This window comes from Leopardus geoffroyi, chromosome E1 (genome assembly GCF_018350155.1).
Source record: "Leopardus geoffroyi isolate Oge1 chromosome E1, O.geoffroyi_Oge1_pat1.0, whole genome shotgun sequence".
Classification (NCBI taxonomy): Eukaryota; Metazoa; Chordata; class Mammalia; order Carnivora; family Felidae; genus Leopardus; species Leopardus geoffroyi.
Window position 1 is genome coordinate 19871975 of NC_059330.1, and position 20011 is coordinate 19891985.

At 39.7% G+C, this 20011-nt stretch overlaps 1 protein-coding gene across 1 annotated transcript in view; it reads right to left on the minus strand.

Annotated features, from left to right (window-relative positions):
* Nucleotides 1–1618: 1618 nt before the first annotated feature.
* CRLF3 (cytokine receptor like factor 3) overlaps nucleotides 1619–20011 on the minus strand; it is a 43556-nt gene continuing 25163 nt past the window's right edge. The window contains exons 7-8 of the mRNA XM_045488034.1: nucleotides 3941–4053; nucleotides 1619–3077 (exon numbers count right to left, since the gene is read on the minus strand). Of these exons, the coding sequence (XP_045343990.1) occupies nucleotides 2821–3077; nucleotides 3941–4053 (370 nt within the window). The 3' untranslated portion in view covers nucleotides 1619–2820. The remainder of the gene's footprint in view (nucleotides 3078–3940; nucleotides 4054–20011) is intronic.

A 20011-nucleotide genomic window follows, 5' to 3' on the forward strand; every position in this document is an offset into this window, starting at 1 on the left:
TATGTTCCTAAGTGAAACTTAACCTTATAAAAAATCAAAATGGATCACAAACATAAATGTAATAGGTTAAGCTCTAAAACTTTCAGGAAAAAACACAGGAAAAACTCTTTGGGGTCCAGGGCTAGGCAGAGTTCAGACTGGAGAGCAAAAGCACAATCATAAAAGGAAAGATTAATAAATTCAACTTCATCAACAGTAGAAACTTTTATTCTGGAAAAGACCCTGGTATAAGGATGCAAAGACCAGCCAGAGACCAGGTATTTGCAGACCATAAATCCAACAAAGCACTAGCATCTAGAACATATAAAGATAACGTGCTACTCCAATAACTGCTATCATTGATCCCATGGCTGATTCTTATCTACACCTGAGGCTTTCCCCGTAGTGTCCACTCTTCCCAGGAGCACAACGGTTATGAGTAGGGGCTCCAGACCTAATCGGGTCTGGGCTAGGATCCTGACTAGGCTAGTTACTAGTCTTGACCTTACACAAATTAGTTCACATCTCTTGTGCCTAAGTTCTATTGTCTCTAAAGTAGAATAACAGTAATAACAGTACAGTATATATCATGTGGATTAAATAATAAATGTATTTTGAAAATTCAGCATTGTGCCTGGCACGTAGTAGGGGCTCAATAAAGATCAATTCTTATTATCGTTTTAATTATCATCACCCAAACTCTCTCATCCCTCCAAGCATACAAATAGATTTGGAATACTGGGCTCCTTTATCTGTTTAAACAGAATGAGTTGGCTTTTAACAAAATCTTATGTTCACAGTTCAAGGGGGCAAAAAAAAAAAAGCAGGGGCACCTGGCTGGCTCTGTCACACTGGAGTATGAGACTCCTGATGCGAGATTCCTGGTGCGAGCCCCACACTGGGTATAGAGATTACTTAAAACCTTTTTTAAAAAACTCTTTTTATTATTTTTTAAAGTTTATTTATTTATTTTGAGGGGGGTCTAGGGAGACAGAGAGAGAGAGAGAGAGAGAGAGAGAGAGAGAGAATCCGAGGCAGGCTCCGTACCGTCAGCACAGAGCCCAACGTGGGGCTCGAACTCACAAACCAGGAGATCATGACCCAAGCTGAAACTAAGAGTCAGACATTTAGCTTGACTGAGCCACCCAGGCATCCCCAAAAATAAAATCTTAGAAAAACAAAACAAAACAAAAAAACCCCGCAGTATTTAAAGTAGCTTCAGAGTTGAAATTTTGCAATCCACTCCTATCTAGAATTAAGTCAGGTTTTAGTCATTTTTGTGAAAAGGCAGATTCTAAGGATATAAATGTAAGATGTTATCCTCCTTATGCAGAGGATAAGAAATAATGAGATTCAATAAGGAACTGACAAATGAAGGAAATGAGATGAAAACACTCTGGAGAAAATAACCCATCCATATTCATTCAATCCAACTTTTTTTACTGGACACACGTTATATGTCAGGCACTATGCTCAGTATCAGATACACAGAAGATAAAGCCTAAGTAACCTGACAACAAGTTACAATGATATTTGCATTAAAATGACTGGAGACACAAGAAATCCTTTCCTCCCTCTACTTAAAAGTAAAGATTAAAATTGGATTCATCACATCTCACAGAAGAAAAAAATACACACATTTAACTTTGAGGTTTTTATTTTGTTTCAGACAGCTGGACGAGACATCTACACTCTAGCATATCTTCTTAACGGTCACTAAACAGGTGAAAGCGACTTACTTGTATATAAAAAGGCAAGGGGAAAAGGTCATGATTGTCCAACAGGGAATGTGAATCCCCAAATAAATTATCTTACAAAAATATCAAAGTTGCGTTTCCACATTTCTACTGTTAAAAATGAAGGAAAAAAATTCACATTAAAAAAAATCTGTAGGCTGGTATAGCAAGTTAAGCTAATCATTTTTACACACTAAGTCCTTCAAATAAATATTTTAAACAAATTGAAGTTTTCCAAAAAACAGGTCAAGTATTTAGCCTATAATTCTTTGGTCCACTAACAGACCGTTTATAAAACTGATATTAAACCGGACTGTAGCTCATACCCTATCAGGAGTAACACATACATCACTGAGGCTGGACATGCACATGTGCACATGACATACGTGTGAATGGCCACTGCTGTGCGTACTACTTCGTAGTTTTACCCTGTAAAAATCCTCCAAACTATCATGAATCGAACTGCAAGGAAAGAAAAAAAAGCAAGTACTTGCCTATTGTAGACATGTGCTCAGTAATTTAAAAAAACACAAAACCTATCACGCTTTTGGGACTTCAAGATCACTGAACAGGAGATAAAATTCAATACTGCTTACAGATACGTGAATATGGAGAGTATACTCAACACTCACGTGGAGAGCACACAAGTGAAGGCATATTACAGAACTCTGGCCTCTGGCTGGTCTAGCCCTGTTTTATCCTAAAGTCTTACATGGCCTTGGATCCTTAAAAGATAGAGGTTTAATAAAATAATGTGACACTAGGTTTTTCTGTTCTAATAACCAGCTTTTAAAGAAGTACAGTAGAAGGGTACAGGGCTTTCTGTATCTCCTCATACTTTAAAAGCCAATTTGATTTTTATCGTGATGTTGATATTCCAATTAACACTACGCTAAAAGTAAAACTGACTGCACTACGGTTTTGTCCACAATAGTCAAATCTTTTCTTGCTAAAATGTTCCAAATGAATCCAGTAAACAATTTCCATTTTCAATGGCTTAACTGAGAGATGAATCTAACAATTTTTTTTTAACCAATTTCAACTAAACTGAGCTGAGGACAGCTACATTTAAAACCCTGCAAACCAAAGCCAATCATCCAAAAATCTAGAACACCAACACTTTCCATCCAGGATAGAAAAATGAGCATCCAAAATAAAGAGAACCACAAGATTGATCCAGTAGCCAATCAAAAACCACTTCTCTGTTATTCGAACTAATAGTTACTCGAAGCTTGAAGTTTCCTCCTTCGTTATTATTGGTGGATCCCAGAGTCACAGCTTCAATGTCAAATGTGACAGTGGACCCAGAAGTAACTGCTGGCAACTGATTAGTCATTTCTTTTCCATTTACAAAAACTGCACCTAAAATGTTAAGGTAAAGAGTCATTTACATGTGAGCAATAATGAAGAAATGAAACGGATTCTAGATTACTGATAACACAGCTATAATCTCCTAACTCACATCAAGAAAACATTTTGGAACGCCAACTGGTCAAAGAGAATGCATCTCAATATGTTAATTAACCGCCATCCCCAAGGCAGGAGAAAAAGTTAAAGCTTTAATCACATTTCAGAGTTCTGGTCGAGGGTGCTACTCTTTTAGAACAGAGACTGAGTTTCCAATGTGGACGGGATCAAAAGAAACTTGACTCCATTACAAGATTACATCCTGTGAAACAGAAAGACTGTTGTTGCACGTGAAATAAAGAGTCTTTTTCTACCTACTGCTTGACCCATACCAGGAAATAGTAACACATCTTCAGAGGGGATTTTAAAAGTGTGATTATGGTACAGTAAGGGGCCAAAGAACCCTACGGAGTTAAAACAAATTAAGTCAACACTCTCTTCGGTTCATCGATCTGTGTTGAATTTAGATGCCCTATATACACAGAATCCAGAGGTAGACTCCCTGGTGCAGATCCCACAGTCACCTGTAAGCTAAGGGAGTTAAAGCTGGTCACTTAACCTCTCTGTGGCTCAGTTTTCATCATCTATAAAATGGGTATACTACGACTCCCCACTTCAACAAGTTGTTAAAAGGATTAAATAATTTACTATTTATAAAGGGAACAGAATAATGCCTGGTACGTGGTAGCCATATAGGTATGTCATAAAGACTTGAACTTTCTCGTGTCCTGCTACAAATGCGTGATGTTGGAATAGGTTCAGATGTTACCACAGTAATTCATGTATTTCAAAGAGGAGAGCAGTTGTGTATCTCTTACCATTTGTACTAATGCACACTGCTTGGTCACGCTGCAGAGAGTCATAGCCATTCTGTTTTTCTGCACACACTCCTATACTGTCTCTTCTGTCTGGTTGGCCCACAGTCTCAACTCTGTAAATGAGGGAGAAAGTCATTAATCTTTTTTCTTTTCTTAAATATGATCTGTAACAGTTACTAAGGTTAAAAAGAACAATGTCATCATAATTGCTCTTAGTAATAGCTAACAATGATTCAGCACTTCCTAAATTCCAGGCACTATTCTAAACATTCTGTATCTATCTGCCAATCACCTCATTCGATTCACGTAACAAGCCATGAGGTAGGTAGTACCTCATTATTACCATACCCATTTTATACGTGAGAAGAAACAGGATTAAAAAGAGGCTAAATACTCTGACCCTGATCGCCTGGCTGAGTGCTGGGCCCATGACGGCAACTCAGGCATTCTAATCGCAGGGTGTACGTTAACTACTTGCAGCTGTGATGACGCATTTCCATTTTATGTTCTGGCTCTGGACATATATTCTAGAAAGCCTGTCATGTCATACTTGCCATTATAATAAATGTGACTGTTACTGCCATCACCTAAACCTTGAACGTGAGAGTGTAAGCAATGGTTTGATTACTGTTTGTCAAGTTTTTAAAGCCTTTAAAAAATAGACACTCTAGTCTTTATCAAATGGATAATATAGTTACGAACATACTTTGCTTGGAGGACTTCATGTGTGGAAAGTTGAAGTACTTCTTTTTGTGTTTTAGTCTCAAAATACATCATCATGCCCTCCAGAAATAGGAAACTTAAATATAAAGTCAACCTATATCTCTACCACCAGATGCATCTTTCCCTCTGTTCCAGAAAGCCAGACTTTGCAAGGACAGAAAAAGAAAAATTAGCAAGGAACAAGATGTAGCTTTACCACGGGAAGAGGTGATGATTTCTAGTCAGCAGAGCCTCAAAATGTCTTATGTTGCAAAGTGGCAAATATGCAAGATCAAGATAAATACGTAGGCAGGTTTCTGAAGTCACTGCACTTGTGAACTGGCGGCAGTCTTAAAGAGGACAGTGACGTCACCGTTATAGCAGAATTGGGAGTCCCAGTCCTCACTCTACCACAGAAACATGGCTTTCACAATGATACTCAGAAACACCTTTCCGAGCACTCCAGAATCCAGTTAAGAAGTGGCAGGAGCCCCAGGGGAGCACAACGCTGAAAACAGCTACACTGCAATGGGTAACAAGAGACATTTCACTTTCCCAAGTCAGTCCCTCTTCCAAGCTACCACAGCTCAGTGCCTGGTAAGAACACCTGGCTTCTGACTTTTTCTTTGGGGGGGGTGGGGGGGAGAGGGAAGGAGAGAGAGAGGGAGGGAGGGAGGGAGGGAGGGAGGGAGGGGAGTGAAGCATTAATCCAGCATTCTATTTTTTTTTTTTTGAATGTTTATTTTTGAGGGAGAGAGAGACTGAACACGAGCAGGAGAGGAAGAGAGAGAGGGAGGCACAGAATCTGAAGCAGGCTCCAGGTTCCGAGCTGTCAGCACAGAGCCCGACACGGGGCTCAAACCCAGGAACCACGAGATCATGACCTGAGCTGAAATCAGATGCTTAAACAACTGAGCCACCCAGGCGCCCCATAATCCAGCATTCTAACTCTTTGGAAGGTTGCCTGAAGGACTAATTTCTGTGATGCCTCATTTGGAGAACTGACAGAGTGAGCATAGTATGGCTTCCCAAATGCTGCAAAGAGCAAAGAAATGTGAGTGGTGTGACTGGGAGAAGGTTCATAACTTCAGGCTTCTCTCCCTCGCGAGGAAGGGAGAAGAGGCAAATGTGCTTCTGCGCCAACTTTTCATAGGGCTGCTCAAGACAATGGTATCTGTCTCACTTGATGTGGGCACTGCTGGGGAGCTGGCCGGCTCTGGATACCTGGCGGCCACTGAGTACAAGAAAGAGGCAGGCGGCTTGCTGCTGTCACATCAGAGAACAGCCGTGGCACCAACAGGCACCAGAGGGAGCAAGAGACTATGAGCTCCGGAAAGACCCACAACACTCAGCCCAGGAAAGTCACGTTCTCCCAAAAAAAGGTTTCCGAGGCCCCCAGAATCTCTAGCTGGGTTCACGTGCGAGGGTCACCTCCTATACAAAACCAGATCATAAAAACTGTCAGAGGTGGCTGTTTTCTCATGTGTACAGATCCCAACACAACATTATAGGACATATAAAGAAGCTGGGAAAAAAGACCCAAACAAAAAAACAAAATAGGTCTCAAAAATATCCAAATAATTCAAAACAACCATCATAAAGATGCTCTACAAGCCCAAGAAAATAAGACACGAACAAAATGAGAATACCAACAAAGAGATGAAAAATATAAAAAATAACCAAACAGGTATTTTGGAGCTGAAGAATACAGTAAGACCTGAAAACTTCACAAGAGGAGTGCAATATCACACAATCAAGCAGAAGAAAAAAACATCAAAATACAGGTCTTTTGAAATTATCCAATCACAGGGAAAAAAAGCATGAAGAAAGTCTAAGAGACTTACAGGAGAAGAGAAAGGGGCAGAATGTTCATTTAAGGAAACAATGGCTAAACACTTCCCAGATATGAAGTTTTGGGAAGCATCAGCCTACTGGACACCAACTAGGATGAACCCAAGAGAGCACGCTGAAACACATTACAAACTGTCCAAAGTCAAAGACACAGCGTTTAAAAGTGACTCATCATGTACGAGGAAGCTCACATAAGACTATCAGTGGATTTCTAAGTTGAAACCTTGCAGGCAAGAAAGGAGTGAGGTGATACACTCAAAGTGCTTAAAGGAAAAAAAAATTCTGCCAACCAAGAATACAATATCTCAAAACTGTCCTTTAGAAAAATGAGGAAGAAATAGGCATCCCTACAAAAGCTGAGGGAGGTCATCCACAGCAGACTTGCCTTACAAGAAATGCTAGAAGGAATCCTTCACGTTGAAATGAAAAGACTGTAAATAGCGACATGAAAGTATGTGAAAGTATAAAGCTCCCTGGTAAAGGTAAGTATATAAACACAGAACACCATAATACTGTAATGGTGGTGGATAAATCACTTTTAATTCTGGTGTAGAAGTTAAAAGGCAAAAGATAAAAAATAATATAACTAAAAGATGTTAATGGATATACAATATGAAAAAATGTATTTATGACATCAATGACGTACAGTGTGGGAGTTGTTATCAGCTTAAAAGAGATTGTTATAACTATAAGCTGTTTTATGTAAGCCCCATGCTAACCACAAAGACAATACTTTCAGAAGACACACTGAAGAAAATAAAAAAGGAATCAAAGCATGTCACTACAAAAAACAAACAAAAACACAAAACAAAACAATAAAACACAAAGGATGGCAGCAAGAGAAGAAGAGAAACACAAAGCTACAAGACAGAAAGCAATGACAAAATGGCAATAATAAGTCCTTCTCTATCAGTAATCACTTTAAACATAAATGGATTGGAGCACCTGGGTGGCTCAGTCAGTTGAACAGCTGACTCTTGATTTCGGCTCAAGTAATGATCCCAGGATCATGGGATCGAGCCCCACATCACGCTAAGCATAGAGCCTGATTACGATTCTCTCTTTCTCTCTCCCTCTATCCCTCCATCGCGTGCTCTCTAAAATAAAATTTAAAAGATCTAAATGGATTAAACTCTCCCACTGGAAAGATTGGAGTGGCTGATGAATATAAAAGATCCAGATACTCCATTCAAATGGTAAGCAAAAGACAGCAGAGATGGCCATACTTCTATCAGACAAAATAGACTTAATGTCACAAAATAACAAAAGAGGCAAAGAAAGACATTATATAATTAAAAAGGGTCAACTTACCAGGAAGAGATAACAATTGTAAACATATGTGCACCCAACATCAGATCAAATATAGAAAATGAACAATGAGACAACTGAAGAGAAAAACAGTTACACAATAATAGTAGGAGATTTCAATATCCCATTTTTAAGAAAACAGGACAGAAAATCGATAAGGAAGAGGATTTGAACACTGTAAACCAAAAGAATGTAATAGACATATACAGAGCATTTTACCCAAGAGAAGTAGAATGAATACATGTTCTCCACAAACACATGTGGAACATTCTCCTGGAATCATCATGTTAGGTCAACAAGTCACGACAAATTTAAGAATACTAAAATCAGACTACATACATTTTCTGACCACAACAGAATCAAACTAGAAATTAATGGCAGAAGGAAAACTAGAAAGTTTGAGTACTGTCATGCTTGAGGGCCAGGTATCCCACAGAACAATGGAAACTTCATATTTGGAACCCCTCAGACCTTGCACTATGGGTCTCTCCCTTTGGTGGATTCGCATTTGTATCCTTTTGCTGTAACAAAACTCTCATCGTAGTGTAGTGCTTTCCTAAGTTCTGTGAGTCATCCTAGCAAATTACAGAATTTGAGGGTGGTCGTGGGAACCCTGGGATTTGTAGTTTTCCATGTAGTTAGAAGTGAGGGGAGGCCTTGGAGACCCCTAAACTTGCAGCTGGTACCTAAAGGGAGGCTACGCTTTTTTTTTTTTTAATGTTTGTTTGCTTAGAGAGCTTGAGCAGAGGAGGGACAGAGAAAGAGGGAGAGGGAGAGGGAGAGGGAGGGAGGGAGAGAGGGAGAGAGAGAGAGAGAGATAGAGAGAGAGAGAGAGAGAGAGAGAGAGAGAGAGAGAATACTAAGCAGGCTCCACACGGTCAGTGCAGAGCCCAATGTGGGGCTCGATCTCACAAAGTGTGAGATCATGACCTGAGCTGAAATCAGGAGTCGGACGCTTAACTGACTGAGCCACCCGGGCTCCCCTGGAGGACTATGCTTTTAACCTTGTGTCTGGCCAACTTGTTGCAAGTATACATTTTTTTAGTTATTAAACATTTTAAACCAAGAATTCAATTAAAATGTCTTGAAATTAATTAAAGATAGTAATACAGAAAAGGTCCTCAACGCAGTGAGAAAAAAGAAATCCTAGGAAGAAAAAAAACCCTCCTAATTTGAATAAATCACAAAGTAATTCCTAAAAGCATCTTACCAAAACAGCACGTAATAAATAAGACCAGCACAGCATAAAAAGTTTACAAAAGTTGCTCTGAAAATGGAATGAACCAGGGAAGTAAATAGCCAATATGCCCGAAACACAGAATTATTTTCATAGTTCACTAAGAAATAGAACGTAAGTTTAAAATCACTGAATTTTTAAATTACAAGACAAGTAGGGAGGACAATGTACCCTAAAAAAACTACTGTAGGTGTTCTTTCACATAACAAGTTTTGTAAGAAACTATATAAGAGAGAAAACTACAGGGCAAATGGGTGGCTTGGTCGGTTAAGCGTCCGACTCTTGATTTCAGCTCAGGTCACGATCTCACGGTTCGTGGGTTCGAGCACGAAGCCACTAGAAATGCATCCACTGCATAGACGAAAGTAGTAGAAAGTCCTAGGCAAAATATTCTGAGAAAGAACAGGGCCACAAAGAGGAGCAATTTCGATGGCAACAAGAAAGCTAATCTATTATCCCTATTATTCTGCACTTTGGCTAACTTTGATTGCGTTTAAGTGACACTCTTTTTATTATACAACCTCAAACTTTTTTCTTCACAGTGAATGCTTGGACAAAAATCCAAAAATTCAGTTGCGTCGCTAAGAAATATATGAAAAATACCCAGCTTTATGATAAACAGAAGAAATAAAATAAAGTTTTTGTTTTGGCCTAGCAGCTGCAGATGGAATAAAAACAGCCAGGTCTGCAGCGACATGAGTACCTCACACACTGCCGGGAGGCCTGCAAGTGCTTCCAGAACATAGCCAGTCAGTCTGTGTGTCACTAACAGGAAGACTGGCCCAAGAAGAGAGAATGAGCCGTGTGTCGACAAAGAGGGTCATGGCACAGCTTGACACGTCAGGAGTAAGAGAAAGAAGGGATGCCTTGTCAAGTCATGGCAAAGAAGGATTTTTGAAATATATTTGAAATAGAAATACGTTCCTTACCATACAAATCCTAAAACAGCTTTTATCCTGTCTCAAAACAAAACTGATAACTTGAATAGTCCTTTATTATAGAAATTGGAAATCTTCCAACAAAGAAAATTCTAGGATGGTTAACTGGTGAACTCTACCAAACACTTAAGGAAGAAATAATACCAATTCTACACAAACAGTTCTGGACACAAAAGAGGAAGAAACACTTCCCCATCTCACTTTGTGAGGTTAGCCAAAACCAAAACCAAGGACATCGTAAGCAAAAAAGACAAATACCTCTCTCATGAAGAGACATAAAAATCCCCTATATTAAAAAAAAAAAAAAAATAGATTGGGGCGCCTGGGTGGCGCAGTCGGTTAAGCGTCCAACTTCAGCCAGGTCACGATCTCGCGGTCCGTGAGTTCGAGCCCCGCGTCGGGCTCTGGGCTGATGGCTCAGAGCCTGGAGCCTGTTTCCGATTCTGTGTCTCCCTCTCTCTCTGCCCCTCCCCCGTTCATGCTCTGTCTCTCTCTGTCCCAAAAATAAATAAACGTTGAAAAAAAAAATTAAAAAAAAAAAAAAAAGATATTAAAAATCAAATTTAGTGCTAAAGTATATATAAAGAATAGCACATAACTCAGTGGAGTTTCTCTGGGGAATGTAAAGCTGGTTCAATGTTCAAAAATCTATCACTGTAATTCCCCATATCAACAGAAAAAAACTGATTACCTTAATAGGTGTATAAAAATAACTAGACCAAATTAAACACTCATTTATGGATAAAATTCTCAGCAAACCACAACCAGAAAGGAACTTTCTTAACCTGATAAAAGGTATCTACAAAAAACCTGGTGCACCCGGCTGGCTCGGTCAGGAGAGCATGCAACTCTTGATCTCGAGGTTTTAAGTGGGAGCCCACAATGGGTGTAGCGATTACTTAAAAATAAAATCTTAGGGGTACCCAGGTGGCTCAGTCAGTTGTGCATCCAACTCTTGATTTTGGCTCAGGTCATGATCTCACAGTTTCCTGAGTTTGAGGCCCACATCGGGCTCTGCACTATCAGCCAGAGCCCGCTTGGGATCCTCTCTCTCCCTCACTCTCTGCCCCTCCCCTGCACACATTCTCTCTCCCTCTCTCTCAAAGTTAATAAATGTAAAAAACATAATTTATATAAAAAAACAAGTCTTAAAAAACCCTCAAACCTACAGCTACCATTCATACTTAATGTGAAAGACTGAAGGCTTTTTTTCAACACTGTTATTCAGAATCATACTTCCTAGCCAGTGTGATGAGGCGAAAAAAAAAAAAAAAAAAAAAAGATGACAAAATACTGATGAAAGACATCGTTTAAAAAACTAAATTGGGGCACCTGGGTGGCTGAGGTGGCTCAGTTGGTTAAGCATTTGACTTTGGCTCAGGTCATGGTATCATGCTTTCGTGAGCTCGAGCCCCGCATCTGGCTCTGTGCCGACTGGCAGCTCAGAACCTGCAGCTTGCTTCAGAGTCTGTATCTTCCTCTCTCTGCCCTCCCCACTTGTGCTCTGTCTCTGTCTCTCAAAAATAAACATTAAAAAAAGTTAAACAATAAAATCAAAATGTTGTCTTAAAAAAAAGAAACTAAATTAAGAAATATATCATAACCAGGGGTGCCTGGGTGGCTTAGTCAGTTGAACCAACTCTTGATTTCGGCTTGGGTCATAATCTCATGGTTTGTGAGACTGAGCCCTGCATCACACTCTGCGATGACAGTGCCAAGCCTGCTTGGGATTTTCTCTCTCCCTCTCTCTCCAACCCTCCCCTACTCAAGCTCACTTACTCTCAAAAAAAAAAAAAAAAAAAAAAAAAAAGGAAAGAAAGAAATATACCATATCCATAGATTGGAACAATCAGAATATTAAAATACCAATTACTCCCAAACTGATTTATACATTCAAGGCAATCTCAATCCCAGGAAAAAAATTTTTCTTAGAAATGGACAAGCTGAATCTAAAGTTAAATAGAAAGACACAGGAACCAGAATAACCAAAATAAAAAAAGAATAAAGTTGGAAAAATCACATTACTTGATTTGATAACTTACTATAAAGCTACAGTAATCAAGATTTTAGTTCTGGGAAAGGAGAAACACATAAATCAATGAAACAGTCCAGAAACAGTTCCCCACACTGTCAACTGATTTTTGACAAAGGTGAAAGGCAATTCAATGGATAGAGGACAGTCTTTTCAACAAATAGTGGAGGGACTACTGGACCAGAGGCAAAACAAACACAATTCAACTCATATTTCACACATTATACTAAAAGTAACTCAAAATAGCTCAGAGATCTAAATGTAAAATTTAAAAATATAAAGTGTCTAGAAGAAAATATAGGAGACCTTATGACCTTGCATTTGGGCAAAGATTTCTTAGATACAACACCAAAAGTACTAGATGAACTGATGAATTGTATTTCATCAAAATTAACAACTTCTCCACAAAAGACATTGGTAAAAAATATTTTCAAGACATATACTTAACAAAACCTTATATTCATAAAATTTCAGTAATAAAAAAAAATCTTTTTAAACAGACAACAGGTTTGAAAAGACACTTCACCAATGGAAATATATAAATGGCCAATAAGTGAACACATGAAAAGATGCTATCTTTTAGCTATCAAAGAAAAGAAAATTAAAACCACAGTGAGGTACAACTACATGTATATAGACTAGCTGAACTTAACAGTCAAAAGTGGGGATGCCTGGAGCTCAGTTGGTTAAGCATCAAACTCTTAATTTTGGCTCAAGTCATGATCTCACGGTTCAAGATCACGACCGTGATCATCGGGCTCTGTGCGGACAGGGCAGAGCCTGTTTGGGAGTCTTTCTCTCTGCCCGTCCCCTGCTCTCTGGCTCTCAAAATAAATAAACAAACTTTAAAAAAAAAAAAAAAGCACAAATGGAGAACCTGGGTGGCTCAGTCTTAAGCATCCAACTCATGATTTTGGCTTATGTCATGATCTCATGTTTGTGAGATTGAGCTCGAAATGGGGCTCTGCACTGGGCATGAAGCTTGCATAAGATCTTTCTCTCCATCTCCCCTGCCCCTCTCCCCTGCTCACTTGTGTGTTTGCTCTCCTTCTCTCTCAAAAAAAAAAAAAAGAAAGAAAGAAAAGAAAAGAAAAGAAAAGAAAAGAAAAGAAAAGAAAAGAAAAGAAAAGAAAAGAAAAGAAAAGAAAAGAAGAACCAATACAACTGACAATACCAAATACCAACAAGGATGAAGAACTGAAAATCTCATATGTGCTGGAGGGAATGTAAAATGGTTACAGCCATTCTGGAACACAGTTTGACAGTTCATTAGACAGATAAGTAAACACAGTATGACCCAGCAATTGTCATCGAAGATATTCGTTTACTTAAGAGAAATGGAAGCTTGTGTTCACAGAGAAACCTGTAGACAAATGTTTAAAGAGGCTTTCTTATGGCCCCAAATTGGAAACAACTCATGTCTTTCAACTAGTAAATAAACTGATATATCCACACGATAAAATAATAAAGGACTAAACTGCACATACCACATACATATATTATTAATAGAGAGAGAGAGAACTCCATATTATTAATATATCACTCCATTTGTAGGACATTCTGAAATGGCAAAATTATACAAACAGAAAACAAATCAGTAGTTGACAGAGAGAGGCGGGGTTAACACAAGAGATAACACAAGGGAATATTACAAAGTGATGAGATTGTTTTGTACCTGATTGTGGCAGTGGATACATGACTCAACACATTTGTCAAAACTCAGAACTGTACTACAAAAAGACTTTTCTTTTCATGTTTATTTTTGAGAGTGAGAGAGAGAGACAGAGACAAGTGCAAGCTGGGCAGGGGGGGGGTGGGGGGTGGGGGGGGGTGGTACACAGAGAGAGAGGCAGACACAGAATCTGAAGCAGGCTCCAGGCTGTCAACACAGAGCCGGATGTGGGGCTCGAACCCACAAACTGTGAGATCATGACCTGAGCTGAAGTCAGATGCTCAACTGACTGAGCCACCCAGGCACCCCGACTTTTTTTTTTTTTTTTTTTAATTATAAGCTCTACACCCAATGCGGGGGCTACACTCACAACCTGAGAAGGTCAAGAGGTACATGCTCTACTGACTGAGCCAGCCAGGCACCCCAAGACTGATTTTTACTTCCGTAAAATTTTAAAAAGTGAAAAAACTGCCCATATACATATAAGAATGTTACTTGATCCAGACTGCTTTATGAAACCTTCAAGGAAGAGATAATCTATCATGTAAAATTAAAAAATGAAACAAAACAAAAAAACAGAAAGAAAACAGGGAGGAAAGATCACCCAATTATTTCATGAGGCTTTTATAATCTTGACACACATATTGTAAGAGAAAAATTACAGGCCAATTTCATTCATGAATATAGATTAAATTAAAAAAAATAAAAATAGCACCAAAATCAAACCAGTACTGTGAAACAGAAAGCAATACCATCAGGTAAGATTTATCCCAGGAATGCAGAGTTAATTTAACATTATAACACCTATTCACAGGGCACCTGGGTGGCTCAGCCTCGGATTTCAGCTCAAGTCATGATCTCATGGTTTGTGAGTTTGAGCCCCCCACTGGGCTCTCTGCTACCAGCATAGAGGCCACTTGGGATCCTCTGTCCCCCTCTCTCTCTGCCCCACCCCCGTGTGTGTGCACGTGCATTCTTTCTCTCAAAAATAAACAAACATTAAAAAAAAAAAAAGAACATCTCCTGGTGTATATCACTGCAGTAAGAGTTTGAGAGTGGGCAGAGAGATGCAGAAAAGATACGTCACAAAGTTCTACAGCCATTACTGATTTAAAAAAATCAAGATAAATTAGAAATAGAAACTTTTATTTCAGAAATGTTTCTTGAATTGTATTTTAAGGTGTTATGTTCCCACGGTTCTGATTTCCTTTCTCAGGGCCTCTAATTACATTTGCTGGATCTCTTTTTGCTTATCTCTTTTCTTTCATTTTCTCTTGAATCCCTTTTTGATTTTTGTTTCACTTTGCTCATTTTTCATTACTATCCCTGTTTCCCATGCTATAAATCTCCTTTGTGCTTCTTGTAATTTGGTCTTGATTTCTGAAATAGTGCCTTTTTCTTCTATCTCTCTGCTAAGTTCTGGCAGCTAGCATTTCATAGATTCCTGCTCTCTGTGCATCACCTCCTGCTATTCAGCCATCTCTTCCCTGAGTTCTTGTATTTAATCTTTGTAATCTTCCTTCATAACTGCGATTAATTTTTTTTTTTAATTAAGGTTGAAACGCTGAATACAGTTTTCTCTTCGTTTCTGGCAATTATCTTTGCTGGTGTTTCATTATCTATAGAAAAGATTTGACGATCTTTTTCATTTCTTTCCCTTATCCTATCTTTGTATAGACACCGTGGACATTCACGTTTTGTTGCTCGTATTAATGCATCGGGTTCCTGTAATAGGAGGGATGAAGGGGGTGGGTGGGAAACCCGGGTAACTCTCAGGTTTACAGCTCTATGGCCTGTCGTCCCCCCATCGCTGCAGAACTACACTGCCTCATAATGTGGCTCCTCTATTAGGCCTGTCTCCTCTGACACTCAAGACCTAATGTGTTTCGAAAGAGCTTCTACTGCCAGACTTCAGCTTCTGTGGTTTCTTCAAAGGCTGCTTCACAGACCATTGACCACGGTCACCACTTGCTTTCTTAAGATCAAGCATTTTAAACTTGCTCAGGCATTTTCCACATCTTTTCTCTCTGCTTCCTCAATCAGAGCACCGAGGCACTGTTCAGTCCTAGCCCTATTTACAGTCTCCAGGGTGGGGCCTTCTCCTTTTGGGATTGAGTATTTGGAGATTTCTAATCTTCTAATCTTTTTTTTTTTTCCCTCAGCAAACTGTCATGATTTCCTCAGTGGACTTCCTGCCTATCTGCGGCTTCAGAAGTCTTTAGACCTAATCTGGAATTGAGTTTTCTGTATCTTAGTTTTGTTGAAAAAGCACTCACGGGTCCTCCTACCTCTATTCTCCTTATTACTCCAAAAAGTTTCTGCGAGTGGAAAAAATTCAGAACTAAGGTGCCACCACATAGGCACTGGTCCCAGAAGCTCTCATGGTCTCTTCTGAGCCCTCTCACCAAGGCTTCTCCACAACGTCCCTGGAACCGTTCACGTAAGGTCACCAACAGACATCCACACTGCAAACCCAAAAGTCAATTCTCAGTCTTTTTCTTACCTGGTGGATCAGTGCCATCTGACATGACTGAGCCCACACTACCTCCTCTTTGAAACACTTCCTTCGCTTGACTTCTAGGACACCGCATCCACTGGTTCCTCCTCCTCAGAGTCCTCTGATGGCTTTCTTCCCTCCCCGGCTGCTAAATGTTACAATCCTTCAATGTTCTCTGTCTACACTCACTCCTTGGTTGATCTCACCCAGTCTCATGGCTTTAAATTAAATACTCATCTACAATCTAAAAACGCTCAAGTTAATCTCTCCAGCCTGGCTCTCTCCACTGAATTCCAGATTTCTGTATCCAGCTGTCTATCCACCTCTTTACTCGTATGTGCAGTAAGGAACTCAAACTTACTAATTTGTGAAAGAACAAACTGATATTCACTCAGAAATACACTCTAATTGCCTCTTACATACCTCAGTAAATGACAATTCTATGTCAACAGTTACTCAGACCAAAAGCCCTGCGGTCACACTGGACTCCCTTCTTTCTCACGTCCCACAAGCAACACATCCTGTCAGTCCTTCCTTCAAAATATATCCAGATTCTAACCATTTATTGTTACCTCCACTGTTCCATCCTAGTCCAAGCCACCATTCACTCTCACCAAGATTACTGTTACAGTCTCCTGACTGGTCTCCCTGCTTGTATCCACACCCTTCACAGACTAGTTTCCCCACAGCAGCCAAAATGGCCTGTAAAACATGTATCAGATGATGTCATTCGTTTGCTCAACACCCTCCAACGACCTTTCACCTCACTAAGTCGGAATAGAGGCCTATGGGGCTAGACTGTCAAGATTTGAATCTCGGCCCCACTATAAACCATCGGCACAACCTCAGGCAAGTCACTTAATCTTTTTACATCTCAGTTTCCATATCTATAAAATGTGTCTACCTGATGAGGATGTAATGAGGATTTATAGATATTAACTCATTAAGTCCTTAAGAACTAGGAGCGCCCGGGTGGCTCAGTTGTTTAAGCGTCCAACTTCGGCTTGGGTCATGATCTCACAGTCTGTGAGTTCAAGCCCCATGTCCAGCTCTGTGCCGGCAGCTCAGAGCCTGGAGCCTGCTTCAGATTCTGTGTCTCCTCTTTTTGCCCCTCCTCCGCTCATGCCTCTGTCTCTCCCTCTCTCTCAAAAGTAAATAAACATTTAAAAACTTAAAAAAAAAAACACACACACACACAGCAAAGCTCAATAAATGTTAGCTGACCATTATTATTTTGTACCATCTAGCTCAACTTGTGAATTCATGAAAAGTAAAAAGGAGAGCATGTCTCCCTCCCCAAGAGAATGAAAATGTAAACTTCACTTGGTGAGGCCTTTGTTGGGGGGTGGGGAGACCTCCATATACAGTGTCAAATATCCTCCTTGTAAATGGCCACAGGCGACCTTCAAAAGGGTATTTCTTTGAGGAATTAAAAAAGAAATATATGCAGCCTGTTCAAAAGTATAGCCTACTTTTCTGGGATCCTCTGACTATAGTGCCTATCTCTATTAACCCGATCCAGACTCATGACTTGCTATTTGTACTTTTTCTATTCCGTATCTTTGATTCTTGCTTTGTTTCCCCACCTGAACTGCCTGTCCACCTCTACCTGCACTAAGCCTCATCAACCCCTCATCTAGAAGTAACTTTTCCTCCCTCTGTATTGCAGAGTAGCTTGGATCTTTCTTACACTAATTTATAAACTGCTTACTCTACGATTAATCAAAGATTCTGGGGGTTTTTTTCTTCCCAAACTTCACACTCATGGCAATACCAAGTACTTTATGTAAATACCACCTGAATGGAGTAAAGGCTGAACGAAATGATTAGCCTCACTCAAAGACTAGAGTTGATAAGGAGAACTGTCCTTACATTAAAAAAAAGTCATTTTAGGGGCACCTGGGTGGCTCAGTCGGTTAAGCTTCCGACTTTGGCTCAGGTCATGATCTCATGGCTCATGAGTTTGAGCCCCACATCGGACTCTGTGCTGAAAGCTCAGAGCCTGGAGACCGCTTCGGATTCTGTGTCTCCCTCTCTCTCTGCCCCTCCCCTGCTCACACTCTGTCTCTCTCTCCTTCAAAAACAAATATTAAAAAAAAAATTTTTTTAAGTCATTTTAGGGGGGACTGGCTGGCTCAGCTGGAAGAGCACGTGACTCTTGATTTCTATGAGTTCAAGCCCTACATTGGATGTACAGATTAAATATTTTAAAAATAATAAATAATAAAGTAGTTTAACAAAGAAAGAGTATGGACAGGAAAAAGGTCCAAGAAATACTCCTTAGATTATTTGGAAGAGTTGCTATATGTGAACACTTCAGAGTAGATACACCTTCTGGATTTCATGTAACCCCCCACCTACAGACAAACTAAAAACTAGGGTATAGAATCCTAAAAGAGATCTATTTAGGAAAGGAGCTATCTTATCTCATCCAAATGTACATAATCAAGAGTTTGTGGGGAAAACTCTCTGTCTGGCATTCTCCACATCTGTCATAAAAGCCAAATTCCAACCTGAAAGGCCTACATATCATATCTCTAGAGGGGACCACTTTGGCAAAATACAAAACCCAGCAAAGCTGTATTCTCCCTAGGACAGAGCATTCTGTCTCTATAAAAGGAGGAACTGACAAGATTTCAAAGACTAATAAAAAACAAATTACCTTCTTTAAAAAAAAAAAAAAAAGTTTATTCATTTATACAATCTCTATATTCAATGAGGGCTCAAACTCATGACTCTGAGATCAAGAGTTGCACACTCTTCCTACTGAGCCAGCTAGGCGCCCCAAAACAAATTAACTTCTTAATTCAACTATGACCTGTTGGGCTAACAATTAGTATTGAAAATACACCCGGTAATGACAGAGACCAGCCTTATACAGAAAAGAAAGATCCCCTCAAGCTTAAATTTATTCAGAAAAGGTAATGTTAACTCTTAACCAAAGGCAAGCATTAAACCAAATTCACATATCCCAAGCGACCCCTTTCTTACAGCTATCAACCATGCCATTTCTAAGATAAAGCCCCCAAATTTTTTGACACTTCTCCCATCAAGAAGTGGGGTCTATTCCCTTCCTGGGATCTAGACTCTGTGAATGTACAATAGAATGTGGTAAAGTTAACACTATGCCAATTTCTAGGCCCAGGCCTTAAAAAGTGACAGCCTCTGCAGCTTCTACTTCCTATCTCCTGAGATGCTCATTCTTAGAACCCAGCCACCATGCTGTGAGGAAGCCCAAGCAACCCATGGACAGGCCTACACAGACAGGCACACAGAACCAGGGTTAATTTGCCAGTCATGTGAGTGAGCCATCTGGAAAGTAGATCCACCATCCCTAATCAAACTACTGCAGCTACCGACAAACAAGCAGAGATGAGCTGTCCTTGACACTGCAAATTGCAGTTTCTTGAGCAAAATAAATGACTATTGCTGTTTTAAGCTTCTAAGTTTTGGGGTGATTTGTTACACAGCAATTGATAATGCTAACTGTAACATTCACTTTTTATGTTCTTTAAAAGAGAAAGTTTATAACAATAAATAGCCAGCCTACTGCCCCTTGATTTACCACCACATGTGACTTGTGGGAGGCAGACAGCACAGTGGGTAAAAGCACAGACTTTTAGGGCTAGACTGGCAGGATCTAAACAGTGGCAAGTCATGTACTCCCTGTGCTTTGGTCTCTTCATCTATAAAAGATGACAGTAACCTCCTAGGCTATTAGGATTAAGGAAGGCTGTTTGAAAAGAAGCTGTTTTAAAGAAAGGAAGTGGTAGAGAAAAGAAAATAAAAATATGCTTAAAAAAACAGGAAGATCAGGAAATCTTAGAAGCAAGG